General features: G+C 38.2%; 2 protein-coding genes across 5 annotated transcripts in view; both read left to right on the top strand.

The window, feature by feature from the left end:
• The window catches only part of LOC111322893 (phospholipid-transporting ATPase ID), a 49,509-nt gene extending 44,801 nt beyond the window's left edge, over nt 1-4,708 (top strand). For all 3 annotated transcript variants that reach the window (XM_088756893.1, XM_088756891.1, XM_088756894.1), the window contains 4 exons: nt 352-488; nt 1,001-1,084; nt 1,698-1,943; nt 2,217-4,708. In XM_088756893.1, coding sequence (XP_088613019.1) covers nt 352-488; nt 1,001-1,084; nt 1,698-1,943; nt 2,217-2,702 — 953 coding nt within the window. In that variant the 3' untranslated portion in view covers nt 2,703-4,708. The remainder of the gene's footprint in view (nt 1-351; nt 489-1,000; nt 1,085-1,697; nt 1,944-2,216) is intronic.
• Nucleotides 4,709-6,061: 1,353 nt separating this feature from the next.
• On the top strand, nt 6,062-16,311 carry LOC111322925 (uncharacterized). Of its 2 annotated transcripts, none has more exons than XM_022926161.2 (7): nt 6,062-6,406; nt 9,946-10,021; nt 10,107-10,197; nt 10,552-10,616; nt 12,228-12,961; nt 14,377-14,475; nt 14,981-16,311. In XM_022926161.2, the coding sequence occupies exons 1-7, from the start codon at nt 6,077-6,079 to the stop codon at nt 15,017-15,019; spliced, it is 1,434 nt and encodes a 477-aa protein (XP_022781896.1). In that variant the 5' UTR covers nt 6,062-6,076; the 3' UTR covers nt 15,020-16,311. The 2 variants fall into 2 exon arrangements, with proteins under 2 accessions (XP_022781896.1, XP_022781895.1); XM_022926160.2 differs by lacking the exon at nt 6,062-6,406 and adding an exon at nt 8,167-8,537.
• The last annotated feature ends 763 nt before the right edge of the window (nt 16,312-17,074 follow it).

The following is a 17,074-nucleotide window of genomic DNA, read 5'->3' as shown; positions in this document are numbered from 1 at the left end:
AAGCTGACCTGAGATGTTGGCGAAACGACCTTAGACGTTAGAGAAAAGGTCGTTAGCGGAACGACTTGTAGGCGAAACGACCGCAATTCAAACAACGTTATTTACAAATGAATGTAGCTCTACACAAAATCTAATCCCTAAATGATGTCGAGACTAATCACAGCGTAGACTGACCGTAAAGTGTCTCAACGGCAGCCAACGACGAACACTCATCCCTTGACTCCGTTGCACACCTACAACCACATCGCCCCGCCCCCCCCCCCACCCCCCACCAGGGTTGGGAAATAGTAATTTGCGGTAGTCTAACACAACGGCAGTTGAAATTTTTCCTTAACTTTTTTCGTACATATCTCCAGCGACTCCTCTTAGTCCACGGACGATGGTCTTACTTTCGAATGAGTAAATTTTTAAACTACTTTTTCTACAAGAATTTTGCATTTACGCTTTGTCAACTATGGTACGCTTTTTATACTGGATTTTCTGCTCAGGTAGGGAAAATTTCAATTACATCAGTTTTGCTCAGTAAATTTAGCTTGTATTTATTTCCAAGTTGATAGGCCACGATATCACTAGATTCCACATCTGGTACTTCTCTTAATCCACACACGTAGCACACGTAGAAATATGAATGGGCACCGCACCCTCAAATTATCTGGGAAACTTGGGGAATTGCTGGGTTGCCTGTGGTGAATCAGGATCTTATCAAGGAATAGTAGCATTACACTTAGTCGTTTTATGCTGACAAAACCTGGTTAACCTGTGGTAGTTATGGGCTTTGGACATCCATGCAGGAGACGTATGGTCCATTATGGCCACGGCATATCGGTCTCATTGGTTAATTTGAAAAAACGTGGCGCATCTGTGTTAATCTGCGTAGTTTTTGAAGACATTTTTCTGACAGACCACGAATCTACCCTCTCTCCTTGTTTTTTGTTAGTTTATGTTTGGTTTTTATTTATGAATTGTGTAAAATGTTCGTGTTATTTTGTGCTTCTTTCAGACGCTGTATGATGCATGGTTCATCTCATTTTATAATGTGTTTTTTACTTCTGCACCAGTCGTATTTTTAGCGGTTCTTGATCAGGTATGGGATTCTTCTTTACTCTTTACTGTTGGATATTGTCTTTGAGAGGAATGACGATCTAAACACCTCTCGGAAATCCTCTGTTGAACTAAATAAATGACCCAAGCGATAATCCTTGGCTAGGATTACGTTCTATGAGTCACTAACCCTCTACTTTGTCACTTGAGTTTTCCGTCCTTCCCGCGCGTTGCTATATGTCAGTTTCGACGTTCGTGTCGCACTTCTTTCCAGTTCCACCTCCAACTCGTTTGGGATTCAGGTACTACTTCCCTTTTGCGCAACTCGAAGTTGTGCAAGAAATGTCCAACATTTCTCTCGCCCTCGGATTTGATCCGAGTTTTGTCGTTATTTTTGTGTTTAAAGACTACCAACATGCTTCTCCCGCGTGTGACTCAAATTTTACGTTTCCTTCTAGTGTGACGTACGCAAGCCTTCCGTTCTCTGAGTGGGTGATTCCAGCTCCAACTCTCTCTCGGCCTTTGCGATCTCATTTAAAATGGCTAAAAAAATATATATCCATTATGCAATAGAATGCGCAATAAACTGGAGTGAAAACCAACTATTCAAAAAGTTTTGATTTCCTATTAACATCATAGTTATTTTTCATCTACAGGACGTCTCGGACAACGGGTGCTCTAAGTATCCTCGATTGTACATTCCTGGCCAGACTAACCTACTGTTCAATAAGAAAATTTTCTTCCTGAGCCTGTTGTATGGAGCTCTTACGTCGTTAGCAATCTTCTTTTTGTCCTACGGCGCGTTCCGTGATGAAATAGTGAAGGATGGCTTAGAGACGTCATCTGTGTATTTCTTCGGTACGGTGGTCGCCGCTATATTGGTAGTCGTTGTCAATATTGAGGTGAGTGAATAGGCGCTGAAAATTCAGTCTGGTGACAGTGTTAACGAATAGTTTAATCTTCTCTGTTTTGATGAACTTAATCAACGATTGACTATAGTTGGGACGAAGGAAGATAGTTCTGAAAACTGAGGAACATGAAGAGCTCGTGTACTGTGACAAAACAATAACTTAGGTTTTTTAAAATTTTATTTTGATATGTTACGGCGTTGTGCTGGTACCATAATGGCTGTATCACAGGAAGAAATATTGACGCAATTTTTTTTTCCTCGACAGATCTCGTTTCTTACACAGTACTGGACATGGATTAATCACTTTTTTACCTGGGGTAGCATTGTGTTCTACTTCGTTTTCTACTTCGTCTTTTACGCCGAGTTTGTTTTCAAGCTTTTCCCGCAGGGCCACTATTATGGAATGCAGTTTGAGGTGTACGGTAATCCGAAATTCTGGTTTACCCTATTCCTTGTTCTTGCTGTGTCAACAGCACCTCGTTTGTCGTACTACTTTCTCGAGAATGAAATGAGTCCCACACTAAGCGACATTGTGAGGCGAAAAGAAGCACACAAGAGAATGCGCTTTACTTCCCCACTGGTAGAGTATGAGCCTCAGCTAGTTCGTAGGCGAACCTCTAAACGTTCAAGTTACGCCTTCGCTCATCAAGAAGGATTTGGCAAAATTGTTATGTCACCGGCAACATTTTTAAGGAAAAAATTACGTTCAACAACTCAGCCGGCTGGCCAAAGTAGTGTAGTTACTTTGTAATTCGATAAAAATTACCACATCGATTGACTTTTTATTTTCTTATTGTTATTTTTTTAATCCATTGACAGACATATACGCCAGACGTAAATTATGAAAGTAAATGCACTTTTGGAAACTTGGCAGTTAGGGAAACTTCTATTTTTATCCCTAACGCATTTTATAGGCCATAGTTTTATTCATTTCCCCCTCCATGAAGAATGCTCACGTGAAACAAAGATTGTACACTTTCGACCAATCGTCAGAACGATTTAGACTAGGTTTACACTAGAGGAGAGTTTTCCGGATTCGTAAATGTTTCCGGATTCATTAATTTCGGAGTATTCGGATTCGTAGGCGTTTACACTGAAAGGATATTCGGATTCCTGACCGTTTACACACAACGACAACTCCGGGAACATTCGAAATGGAATGGTTACCAAGCCCAGTGTTGTTTCGTCGTTCGATCGACAAAGTGAAAATGCCTCCCCCAAAAAAGGCTAGAGTAGATCCAGATGCCACTGAGGCAAATTTGAGTTGGACAGATGCCAAGCAGTCTACGTCGTTGGCGATTAAGTGTGGCTGACGTTAAACTTCCTTGCAATAATGATTTGCGTTTCTTCAGAAATGCACATGATAAAATTTATCGCCTGAACCTACAACAAGATTAGGCAACCGGAGACCGCCAGCAATGTTAGCACCAGATCCATTTTGGTTTCACCGCAAACTCAAAAGATTGCAGGTGGAAATAATATCCGGATTCGAGAAAAAAAGCGGTTACACGACAAAACTTTCCGGATTCAAAAGTTATCGGATTCAAAGTTCCCACTTTAAATTCCGGATTCAAAATCTCCGGAGACACGACCAAACCGGGAAGTTTTTATTTCGGATTCGTCCACTTTCGTGTAAACGGCAGAAAGAATCCGGTACTAAAACGTTTCGGATTCATCACGAATCCGGAACAATTTCCTCTAGTGTAAACCTAGTCTTATTGAGCTTCTGTTATGATAAATACTTGCTCATGGCTATTTCATTGCATGTTTACCGACATACATTTAGTCAACACCGTTATTCATTTGCATTTTTTTTTATTTAACGATTTATATCCTACTTAGACCGAGATACATATTGGTACAATTAGTATTGTTTAGTGTGTATCGATGCGAAAAAGGTTAAAAAATTTTTAACTAGTAGGCCATCCAAGTGAGTGTAATTAATTCCGATTACGTTTCAGGGCTAAACCTTTAGTTTATTGCCCTGTCGGTTTTTTCCAATGAACTAAAAAATAGATTTGATTCACCTTTGAGCAGAAGTAACGTTCAATTTGATATTTCTTTTCTCATATTCACTTCTATTTACTTCATAAACGGCCATTTGTGACTGCTTTTGAAAGTGTTACGAGTAACATTCCACATTTGACATATTAACAAAGGCCAGGCAATGGTTTAAAAGATTATACAGAGTTGTCACAGTTGTGTACTCCCAATTGTATAAATGCCTGAGAGTTTACAAACTCTGCGTTCCAAAATATTTTTGAAATCCCAGTTCCTTCTCGTGTTGTTGAGCCAAAAAGCCTCACCTTGGAGAAGCTTTCAATCAGTGCAATCACCGCCAGCACTGGCTAGTGATAAACCATTCTTGAGCAGGCTTCGCCGTCGTCAATTTTATGTTCAGAAGGCACTCATTTCGATCCTGGAGCTTACCTCTGTTGCCCATAACATGCGCAATTGAGAAGATGCCCTAAGTTCGAGATAAAAGAAATAGTTACTTCTAAGGTAACAGTCATAACTTAGTACGTTTTAAACAGCCATAAGGTATAGGACGAGCGTCTCAGCAAACGGTCAACTACTTAGTCCACCATTTTAAGTCAGTTAAATTAATGCATTTTAGCAGATGCATAGATTTTCCACACTATTTGATTTTGAGGAAGAAAGGGTATATTGTAATGTTAGGCCTTCTTTTAAGATTAAATTTGAAAAAAATAAATACTCTTCCAACCTCAAATGATTAAAAATGAAACAATTAAACAATTGCTACTGCTGTATATTACTTTGCAGGAGTATTTGAGTTAATCACAGGATTTCCTCGAATAAGCACTCACGCTCTATTAAGCCAGGCCAGGCCAGTGGGAATTTGTCTGTTGTGTTGTTATTTGTATCGGACTTATTTCCCTAAAAATGCTGGTCTTCACTTGCGACGGAGTCGCAATCAGAAGTGTGGAGCGATACGATCAAGTAAAAATCAAACCGACGGAGTCGGAAGCAGAACACCAATTCTGCCTATGACTCCGTCGCTTACGATCTAGTGAAAACTGCATGGTCGGAGTCGGAAGTGGAAGCGGAAGAATAAACCTATCATAATGCTCGATTCCATCTTTCCAAAATGCACAAAGAGCCGTAACAAATTTAAACGTGTGAGCTTGATTATATAAAATTACGAAATTAGAAGTTAAAATACTCGAAACCTACCGAAAGTAGAATTTATGATCACCAAGTCCGCGAGGTTAGCATACTCTCCCAAAGCTGCTCGAGTCGATAGGTATCACGAACCCAAAATCGCTTTCTTTTTCGAACGATATCATTCCTGTATTGTCTCTGCCTGCGCAAAATAATGATTAATAAGAGCCAAAGCGCAAGTTGCTCTTCGTCCGCCATATTGTCTTTGGCGCCAAAATTTGTACTTTCGCGGGCCTGGGAATCGAGCATTGCGATTGGTTTATTCTTCCGCTTCGCTTCCGACGCTGACAATGCAGTTTTCACTAGATCGTAAGCGACGGAGTCATAAGCGGAATCGGAAGAAAATTGAAACGTTCTGATTCTTCCGACTTCGATTTCGTCGAGCTTATGACTCCGCTTACGACTCCGTTTTTAGATTTTTACTAGGTCATAAGCGCTCTTACGACTCCGACTCCGTCGCCCGTTGGAAAGATGAGCAGTCTAAATCCCACAGGGATCAACGAACGCTTTTCATTCCACTAATTTATTCTTGTTTTTCTCGTTGCCATGTTCCCACCAATAACGTAGCTCCATTTTCTGCCTTTAAAAGCACACACAACCCACAATTCCTCTACTCGCTCCGACGAAGGGCTAACTCTCGAAACGTCGATCTTAGATATAACTTCTTTAAAGTCAGCAGGACCTGTACAGACTTTTGATTCAAACTGTTAGATAAGTTTTGGCCAAACTGGTTTTGCTTTAGGACTAAAGGAAAAAAATCACCTCCATTATTTCCATCAAAGGCAAGATAATTCCTCACTTTTTTTTGTAGCAATAATTAGTGTATCTTTATTCAAATTCAAGTCGATAACCATGGTTATAAACTCTTCTAAACAGCATTCAACGGAGACGCGTCGAGACCACATGTAACAAAGAAGCGTTTGCTCTACTTCAAAGGTTAAAATGATTACGGTCACCGAAAAACCAACGACGAAAAGGGCATTTCATTCTCGCTTGCGCGCCCCATCATTCCTTTTAATTGTACTCGTTTTAATGGTCATTCTTTTGGCGTACTATTGCTGGACACTCTCTGCAACAAACCAATCGCTTTTACGGGAACTGAGGGTTGTTCGAGGCAGTAAGTTGGAAGAAGAGAAAAGCCGTGCGGCACTAGAGGGAAAAATGGTTCGTATCGTAAATCAAAGACGCATGTTCGAGGAAGATTTTTTTAAGGAAAAGGAAAAGATAAAAGAAGTAGAAAGGACAGCCTTCGAAGAAGCTTCTGCTCTCAAGGTAAAATTAGAAATATCACAGAGACAGCTAGATAGCGCACAAAAGAAGGAGGTTTGTATAAAAGACTTATATACATTAACTTAAAAACTGGATGTGCCAGCGACACATTAACCGCTTCTGCAAATTTGACTTGTCATAATTTTGTGACAAGTATGCAACTCAGAGTAAGAATCTACATCGAAAATCTCATATATCTCGAATTTATTACGATTTTTGCAGTTTTACGAGGGGCTTTACTGAGAAGGGAACGCCATTTAATTGTGATATTTAGCCAGAAGTATATGGCCTATGCTATAGTTATCTGCTTTTATTTCAAGTGACGTAATCAATTTTAGGTAGCAAAATGACAATAAGATATTTTCCGATCGTCTCGAATTGATTTATACCACACTGCTTAGTAACAGAACTAACCCCCAAAGCTATTGCTAGAATTTTATTTCACGGTTTATGTCCAGTCATCTTCGCAGCCGTACTTTTGTCATGTCATTCAGCACTTTCTCACCTCCACTTGGAAGAGAGAACGTTACGGGACGAGACTTTATAGCTTAGTAGAATAATTGTTTTATTAAAAACGTTAAATTAAGTTATTAAATTTTATTCTTTTTTTTAGCTCCCTTTCAATTTTAAGCTGACGCGTGCGCTTATCATATTTGTAGATTATGGTATATTGGTTCATATACCATAATGGCTAAGCCAATAAAAATTCTTGAATTACATTATCCAATGATCCAGTTTTTAATAATACAAATTATATTAGGAGCTGGTATCCTTGATTCCTATGAGGCTCAGCAACATCTAACATCTGTACCTCGTTGTAACATTAACCATGGTTTAATTAACGCGCGCCTATGTTTGAACCACCTGACATGCATTCAAACAGTCACAGGAAATTGACTAGCATAGTGTTCTGGCATAATTCCTTTTAAGTCCTCAGTAAGATTAATATTAATTATAATGGATAAGTACATCAAGTTATCACATTCAAACGTCAACAAAGTAGCTCAGAGGCATGAAAATAAAGTGGACGTAGACTATGGTTCTTCCCTATTCTAAGGACATCTGTTTAAACGTCTTCTTGCAAATATCTCGTGTCTCGTCAATCTTCAAGATGAGTCCTTTCAAAATTTTTTCACGTTCTTAGTCAAGTGTGACCACACTTATAAACAATGTTTCAAGTCTAATTTTGAACAAAAGCTGACAAAACAAAGCTGATATTGCCTTTCGATCGTAAGGTCCTATACAGACCCTTGTACTGACTTGCTTTTTTCCGATACGTATATGTATCTGTAGTTGAGACAAAATACCGAACAAAACACAAAGTTAGGGCGTGGCCAATTTAGGCCAGCTGTTCAAAGCTAAGAAGGTAAGAGCACTGTTTAATATGTTATGGGGTAATGTAAAATGCGGCACTGCCAAATCAGATGCTTGTAATAGAAAATACAGGCATTCACGATGAGATTCGAAGAATGCGTCTCGTAATGAATAATTGGATTTCTGTGTAAACATAGACCACTTTCATAAATGGCTGCCGTATAAATATTCTTTTGTTTAAACTTAAATTAGCCCTTCTGGCCTCGCTTGAGATAATGTATTCTTTTGAATTTTGTACTGGAGAACGAGGCCAGTAGGGCTAATTTAAATTTAAACAAAAGAATATTAATCCGGCAGCCATTTATGAAAGTGGTGTATAGTAAAGAAATATTCATCAGTCAAACGACCCCCGCGAAGTGGGAATCTTATTGTCGCACAGACCTCTGGGTAAGCTTTCCTTGCAGTTTTCATCATGGCGTCAAACGGCCTAGTATTTAGACCGGGTCGAGGCCCATCTTTTATCCTAGTTGGGCTTGTTCTCATCGTTATAATACTGTTCTACAGCTACTGGGGTGTTTCTTCCAAAAATAATAAGTTACTTAGAGATGTTAGCGTTTTACAAGACCGGTTACGTGTCTTAGCGGCTCGAAAACTAACAGCAGACAAGAAAGGTTCTGCCCTACTAACCCAAATCACTCAGTTGCAAGAAGACAAAGAGCAGAAAGATAAGGTTATAAACTCCAAAGATGAAAAAAATGCTGATTTATCAGCATCTTTACATAAGAAGGAGAATGAATTAACAAAAGTTCGACAGCAAGAGGTTGGTAGTTAACTGTAACTCCGCTTGGTGAAGTGTGTGCGGAACATTTATTACCCGCTTCTGATTAGCATATTGGAGACTTGTTTTCGTTTCCTTTTTAGGTTATTTAGATTTTTTATTCTAATTCTTGATATTGAAGCTGAAAACTTTGCACATCCGAAGTTTTTAGACATTCACGTGCTGGCTTACTTCTTTCAGTACACTACAACAGCTCAGTTCGGAATAATTTTGACAATAGTAGCTAAGCAACTTACTTTTTGCAGCTGAGAATGTGTGACTTTATATGTTAATTTTTGCGCATGATGGTTATTCTCGCCTGATTAACCCATGTTTCACTTAAGTTTATCACTCTGCAAGTACTTTTACTTCTACCTTTACCATTGATTGTTTACAAGTATACATGCAAACTGAAAATTGTGATTGGCTTTTAAACAGTGTCTGTAAAATACTGCTGTGAACCGAAGAGAATATTGCAGATTATTTATTGGATGGTTTCAATTGAATAATTTACTCTCTAACAGGGCATGCTTAATGATTGAACAGTCTCCTGTTCAACAACAATTTGTGTAGGTATTCACATGATTTCAAGTGCAATTTGGGATAAGTCAGTATGAGTAAATTTTTCAAAGGTTAACCAAATTGAAGAGACCCATAGAGCAAGGACTCTTTGTAGTCTCTGAAAATTTAACATGTGCTGACTTATTCCAAATTGCTTGAGAAAAAAATCATGTGATTTGATGTTAATGATATGCATGCATAAGTTTGGCAAAAAATTTTACTTCCTGTTATGTCTCGCTAGTTTGGTTGCATGCCTTTCTGTTGTTGCTAGAGTGGTCAGGGTTTTCCTGCAAGAACTGGCTTGCTTGATAAACAGCAACTCTCTTTTATCTTTTCTCTGTATTATTGAGAATTGGGTAATGTAGAGAATTAATCTAAGTGTCTCAGGCCACAAACCCCATTTCCTTTTCTCAACCAAGCTGAGTACCACACTTCCTTAAGTGGTGTAATGTCTCTCCTAACTGTGGTGACATTGCCTCCAAAGTTTTAGCCCATGACATTGTGATAAATGGTCAGTCCCAGAGGTATTATGGAGTATCATTGTGTGGCACGAGTCTAACTCAAATTATACTAACAAACTTGCATTGGCACACACTGTCAACACCAAACCAAGACGTACTAAACTTGTGAACTCCTTCATTGGTTCATTGGTGTAGAATGGGTTAAAGCAAGGGGTTACTAGTTCTGATACTTGTTGCAAGATACTTTGGTGTTTGCTGTTTTCTATGTTTTCTAGTAGAATTCCCACTCAAACTTTGACACAATGGATAAAGGCTACCTTAAGTATTTGCCACAGCTAAACTGGCAGTTTGACAAATGATACTTATCCATATTTATTTTGTTTCTAAAGCAAAATTACTTAATGGAGTTAGAGAAACTGAGGAAAGGAGTAAACAGTTCTTCCTCTGGTCTCAGAACATTGAAAGGTTAGTTGTACTTAATGATGTTGTGCAAAGTATCTCTATGGTTGTGTAGCTGCTTCAAAAAAAAAAATTTTTTTTTTCTTCTCAGGCAAGGCTGATCAGCTGTTGAAAAGCTATCAAGATATCAAGGCAAATTACTCTTCACTTCTGCAACAGATTACCATGTTGACATCTCAGAGGTGAATTTTATTTCTTTACATGTTTACCAATGACCTTGAGGATGTGTTTCTTATACTGCTTGATATTATTTTCAGCAACAAAATTATCTAATAGAATTAGAATTCCCTCAAAACGATGAACTGTATGTAACCTCCATGCATGAGACTTTTTGTACTGGTTGCCAAAGTCAAACTATTATCTCACATGGAAGGTTTTATATCCTTCAAATAATCAGTTCTTGAAAATATAATTTTCCCCTGAGTTTCCTTCCATTAGCAACCACTGTTGTCTAAACTCTGAAACATCTGCAAGTTTTCTAAGTCTACATGTCATCAGTTGACACCTACATTTGCTTTCTACTTTTCCTATGAAAGGGATCTTTACCAAAAGGAATTAGCAAATGTCAAAACAGAACTTGAAGACCTAAAGAAAAAAACAGGTAAAAAAAACATAATTATTATTCTTTTTTTGCCAACACATTTTCTTAGTATATCTATCTATTGCATTCTTTCTAAGATAACTTTCTTGTTGTCAAATGTGTTTGCACCCTGGAAAATTTTCAGAACTGTTTTGTGTGAAATTTCCTTTGAACTTTGTATGATTTCTTTCATTATCGTACATGTACATGTATTTCTTTTCGTTACGTCTATTTTGAAATTGGTTGTGATTCTTGTAATCTGATTGGCTGTCATCAGTGTGATTTGTATACACAAATTGCACATTTTTCGCTGTTAATCCCATCTTTTCCCAGCCAATGAGAAAACTTCACTAAAACACAACAACTAATCTGATTTCAAGGCTTGTGTAAAGAAACAAACCAAATTGCAGGAAAATGAAAGAAAACTTTTGCATCTTTTTGCAAACCAGCTCAGTACAGGATCAATTTAAATATTTGCACCAACTAAAAATTTCCTTATTTGAGGTCTGAAGTTTGGTATTTTAAAATGGGTGTAATAAGGTGGTGATTGAACTTTGTGTTGTACAATTTTGGTCTGAGATCATACTTGTGATTTCAAATCAAACTTGTATTGTGCGCTTGTCTGGTCCTGCAATCATGTGTATGATTTCAGACCTAAAAATACACATGCAAAAATTTCAGCATGCTCATTGGCTGAGAACTTGTCAACTAATCTCAAACAGTGCAAAAAGTTGAAATTGAATGCTGAAAATTGAAACTGGGTGCAGAAAGGTGAAATTAAATTGATTGACTCGTAACTTCTTCAAAGACTAAAAATTGCGCTTGTCCTATGGGCCAATGTAATTGGTTAGCCTTTGAAAAGTTTACTTGTGCTGATTTATCCCAAATTGCATTCAAAATCATGTGATTACCCATACAAATTGTACTCCATCCATTTTGATTACCATTAAAGTGCACCTAAACCCAAACATTTTTTTTCGCTTAACGAAATAAGCTTATTTTTTGGAGTATTTCTGTGCAAAAATTTTTTAATTTGCCTAAATCTTAAATTTTCTGTGCCTAGTCAAAATACGGAAAATCGGCGGCCATCTTGCCCCACGACCAAGTTTAAAGAGGAATGGCTCTAGCGGATAATGTGACGTCAAATCGAGAACACGAAAGTCTGCTTTTCACACATTTTCACTTGTTTGGGAAGGTTGTGGTCGATATTGTCCGAAACATGCCAACCAGGTGTGTTGTATGAGGAATGTATGAAGCGTGATACCCTTTTGTAAATTTCGCATGTTGCTACATCCTCCTACAACACACTTAGTCGGCATATTTTCGGACAAAATCGACCACAACCTTCCCAAACAAGCGAAAATGTGTGAAATGCAGACTTTCGTGTTCTTGATTTGACGTCACATTACCCGCTAGAGCCATTCCTCTTTAAACTCGGCCGTGGGGCAAGATGGCGGCCGATTTTCCGTATTTTGACTGGGCACAGACAATTGAAGATTTGAGCAAATAAAAAAATTTTTGCACAGAAATACTCCAAAAAATACACTTATTTCGTTAAGCAAAAAAAAATTTTTGGGTTTAGGTGCACTTTAAAAAACAGGGTGGCTAATTATGCTTTTCTTTCAATATCAGTTGATAAGGTCCCCACAAAACCCAATAATGAAGGAAATAAGGAACCAATGAGAGATGCCTCTGAAGGAGGCAGCACAAATGAGAGAGAAAGAGATGAACTAAAGAAAGCTGTACCAAGCATATCAGAGACAAACAAGAAAGGAGCTGGGAATGTGAATTCTTCCTCAGCAGCCAATGTTTCAGATCCAACAAACATGAAGTCAGGTGGAAATAAGACTCAAAGTGAAGAGAGTGCTGGTTCTCCAACTAAAAGTAGCACTGGCATCTTGGATAGATTGAAACAGGGCATTATGGGGGGACCAGACGCAGATGAGAAAGAGGTGACCAGAGTCAATGAAGGTGGCCAACAGCCAACTGAAAAGAGTTCTCCAAGTGATGAGAACAGTCAACAAGAAAATGAGGATGAAGCTAATGATGAAAGGGATGACCAGGAAGAGAATGAAAAGAAAGATATGGACAAAAGACAAGGACAAAATACTCCTATCAACACTGAGGAGAAAGACATGGAAGAAAAAGAAAAGACTGAATCTGTGAGAGATCAAGAGGATGAAAATGCTGAAGAGAATGAGAATGTGGATAATAAAGACAATGAATCTGACAAAGATGTGGATGACTCACAAAAGGATGAAGGAGAGGATACTGAAACCCAAGGGCAACCACTCTCTAGAGGCAGTCTTCAGAGGAAAATGATGATTCCTCCAGACAGTTTAAAAGACATTAGAGGCCTACCAAATGTAAGTACTGCCAGTAGTGTTTTCTCAAGTAGATTGTACAACAGTCCTTTCTGAGGTCTATTTAGTAAACTTAGACAGCTACACAATGCATGGTTATCATGTCAATTTTACTAGTATGTGATGTTGCTTGTGATTTTTTAGTTTACACACAAGCTTTTTTGCAGGGTACATGGCTCAACACTAAAGGTAGCCCACTAGCCACACACTTGTAGAAATTCAGTTTTGGCAAGTGGTTTTCAATTTCCACTAGCCAGTTTGGCTAGTAAACAAACTGAAATTGTTGTAACATCTAAGATGTAACTAGCCTGCTGCCAGGCACTTGGCTAGTAAGTTGAAAAGTTAGTGTCAAGCCATGGGGTATGTTGGAGTTGAATAATATGCTTAGTTTTAGTTTAAAGTTTCAAATTTGTTTTGGTGTGGTTTCATAAAGAGCGAGTTTGAAGCTCATTTTATTTTGTATACTGCACTCAATCCAAGTGTGGGGTGCATGCTTTTCTTCCAAGGTTTATGTGACAGAAGACAATAGATGCATAAGGTCGTAGTAGTAGCAAGTATGACAAATATTGTCAGAAATAGACAACTTTTTTTGAGAGACATGTTTCAGCATGCTTGTGCCATCTTCAATCAATGAGTAACTGAACGTGAGTAATTATAAAGCATACAAGTAGATGAATAAAAAATTTACAGTATGATGTAATACAAAGGCGGGTACTAATTACGTGACACCAAACATTAAAGGTGGGAACTTAAACACTAGAAAAGTGTTATAATGCTGTAATTGTTTGTTAAGTTAGGTTTGGCCTCGTTTATATTGAAAGGAAGAAACTCAAAGAAGCTTTTTATATAAATAAGACCAAACCTGAACTTAACAAACAATTACAGCATTATAACACTTTTCTAGCATTATAGTTTGCATTCTTTGGAAATGCACTTTAAGAATCTAAGGTGATTAAATGATTAAAGTCACCACAGAAAGTAAGGAACTATATGCGCCACGCCAACATTGTCATTTATCCTGTCACTCCTAATTTTAGATAAAAAGGAGTTTCTCACTACAGTATTTATACATATTCATACAGAAATATCAAGTCAAAACTCTTAAAGCAAAAATCAAAAGAAACTGTGTTAATAATTGCTACTGGGTGTTGTAGGAGTGGCTCGGCATTATTTTGAAATATCAGAAAAATTAATAATGATGATGATGCCTGGGCGGAGGGGGCATCTTCAACTTCCTTCGATTTGTTGTAAACTGCTTCTAGCAGTCTGGCAAAGTCCCCCGCACAGTGTTGTAAGAATGGCCTTGAAAAGCCCCATGGAGAGTGGTCATCTAACCCATCCATCCATCCATCCATCCATCCATGATAATAAAGACAGATATTTAACACGTGCATACGATCATTTTGTGTTTTCGACAGACTGATAATAAGCGACCCCCAGTTGGCAACTCAAGGCAAAGGTTTGACCCACGAAGGTCACGGGACACCCCTGGTAGTTTGGGTGTTGGAAGAAGCATGGTAAGATTTTTTTTTTTTTTGTCCTTTTACAAAGGAACAGCTGAAAGTATTTTAGGTAAATATATGATAATTGTGGTGGAATAAAGAACTAGGGATGGATGTATGTACGTATATGCAACTTCACCTGGATTATGATACAGAGGGATGTTTTTTTTTTTGTCTAGTTAAGGGCTCAGGACAAAGGAAAAAATTCTGTCTGGTTAAGAGCTTATGACAAAGGAAAAAATTCTGAAAATTTTTTCGAATTCTGCCTTCTAATACTTTACCACTGAGTCACAGACAGTCTACGGTGAGTTTGGCCACCTTGAGGTGCATATGCGTCATGCATGGTATTATGGTCGGTAATGTCGAAAGCGTCATGTGCGTTAACGGAATAACAAAGATGATTAATTTTGAGTTCGGTAAAGAGATAGAGAAAGATGTTTATTTTTCGTCTTTTCACGAGCGTAGGACAATCTTGTCCTCTTGTCTTCACTGTTGTAAGTGTTTATTTTCTCTTCGCCAGGGACGAGATGATCCAGATGATAGAATGATACGGAAGTAAGAATGATGTGTGGCCGAAAATTGTCCACAAATGGTCTTGTTTTTTTTACTGCGGAGATGCAAGACCCACGGTAAAAGAGCATCGAGGTTTAAGACAGCGTGGTAGCAGTAAAAACTCGACATGGATAGTAATTACATTTTAAGTGTTTGATAAAGCGAAGTAAGTTATTTAATTGCATTAAGGGGAGAGCAGAACCTCGTAGAAAGTTGTAATGTCTTTTTTTTTTCTTCTCTTTTACACGTGTAGAGGTGCTACATGTAGGTTTGTAGTTTGGTGTAACAAGTTTCACAAGAAGTGATGTTTGTAAATCGATTGGCTTTGTTTGTAAATCGATACATTTGCTACTTTTGTCCTTTAAAAGATATATATTTTAGTATTTTTGTTGGGCACGTATAACTCAATAACAATACCAAAAGGGTATTTAAATCAGCTTTAAGAAAACCTATTAACATTTCTATCATTAATTCTTGGTTAGTAGGGTAACCGACCGCGGATTCGGAACAGGCTAGGGTTAGGATCCTCCAGGAAGACTAAATTTTACGCTTTTGTTACGGGAGGACGAACGATGTTCTACATCGATTTTGTGGTAGCCAGCTGTAAAAAATAAATTTCAACACTCACCAACTTAGGACACTTTCGCCGCCATAGTAGAAATGGCACTTCCACAATGCAATGTGATCCCAGTAAACATAAACTTCGGTTGCTCGTTCACTTTTAGTTGTTCTCACTTCGGGATCCGGAAGTCTTCGGAAGTTACGGACAATCTTACTTAGAACATGATGACATGATACGTACTGGCCTTGCGCCAGTTAGCATCTAGTTAGCATGATAACAGTGATTTACATTTGAAAGGTAGCAAGGTTTGTATCATAACAAGGTCATCTCTAGCCTCACTCCCGTTCAAAGGCTTGGCAACCAAGCACACAACTGTAAAATGGACTATTAATTCCATTAGAATCTTTATCGGTGCCCTTGCTTCATGTTCGTTTATTGGTACTTATAAATTACGTATTTTCAAATTTAGGGTGTCATGTTAACCATTAACAGTTCGTCCAGTGTATTACGGAGGAACAAAAGAAATCTTTTAAAGTTTTCCCAATTTTTTGGGCTCAAATTTCATTCTGTAGGTTTTGACGAAGCTACCGATTTTATTAGCAATGCCTAGAAAATTGATCGGAAAAAATAGCTGGGATCCTTTAAACTAAGTTAGGCTATCAATTAGCACTTAATCTGCTGTAAATAGCACTAACGTCATGACTCTTTAATAAACTTCCAATACTTGTAGTTGACAACGGTTCCCCGTACATCTCTAGCGTTTTTTTTTTTTTTTCCTGTGTGTCTGTGTGTCTTTATTGTTCAAAAGATAAAATTACATATCTTATGTTACATCTAATACAGGAAGTACACTTTCACAAAGCTACATTATACTTAAAAACAATTCTATTAAAAAATGTATTCTTAAAACGGTTTGTGCGAATAGCGGGCATGACAGGGGATTTATTTCTCAAATTATACCTCGTGATCTTGGTCTCAGGGAAGTAGGCTCTAAGAGGATGGCTCCGGATAGTTGAAACCTTGCGACAAATTTTGTGATCTTGCGTTTTAAGTAAGTCACCTATCACTAATTTCTTAGATATGTATTTACGTTTAAAACAACGATCTAAAAACTGCTGGGCTATAGTTAGCTCCTGATAAGCGGTATCCACTCTCTCACCAAGATATGCCCGTTCGCTGGAATTTTGCATTTTAACCAGGCCAAAATGCTTAGACCTACTTCTTGCTTAGCATTATGACTTTGTTGCTCGGTCCCGGTATTGACATCGCCTCAGAGTCGGGTAGCCTGAGAAGCCGCGTCACGCTACCCGATTCTAGCCCACGTCTGAACCAAAGTCATACTATAGTCGAATCTATCGCAACTCAGTTTGGCAGGGCAGAAGCACGAGGTCTGAACTGGGCCATAGGTTTTCCTCAGTTTTAATACCGGAATGACTTCTTGTCAATTACGTAGCGATATAACTGCCCCGCCCCCGAAAAAGAATGTTAAGCGTAAAATAC

The sequence above is a fragment of the Stylophora pistillata genome, chromosome 4 (genome assembly GCF_964205215.1).
Source record: "Stylophora pistillata chromosome 4, jaStyPist1.2, whole genome shotgun sequence".
Classification (NCBI taxonomy): domain Eukaryota; kingdom Metazoa; phylum Cnidaria; class Anthozoa; order Scleractinia; family Pocilloporidae; genus Stylophora; species Stylophora pistillata.
This window is presented reverse-complemented; position numbering and strand designations above follow the sequence as displayed.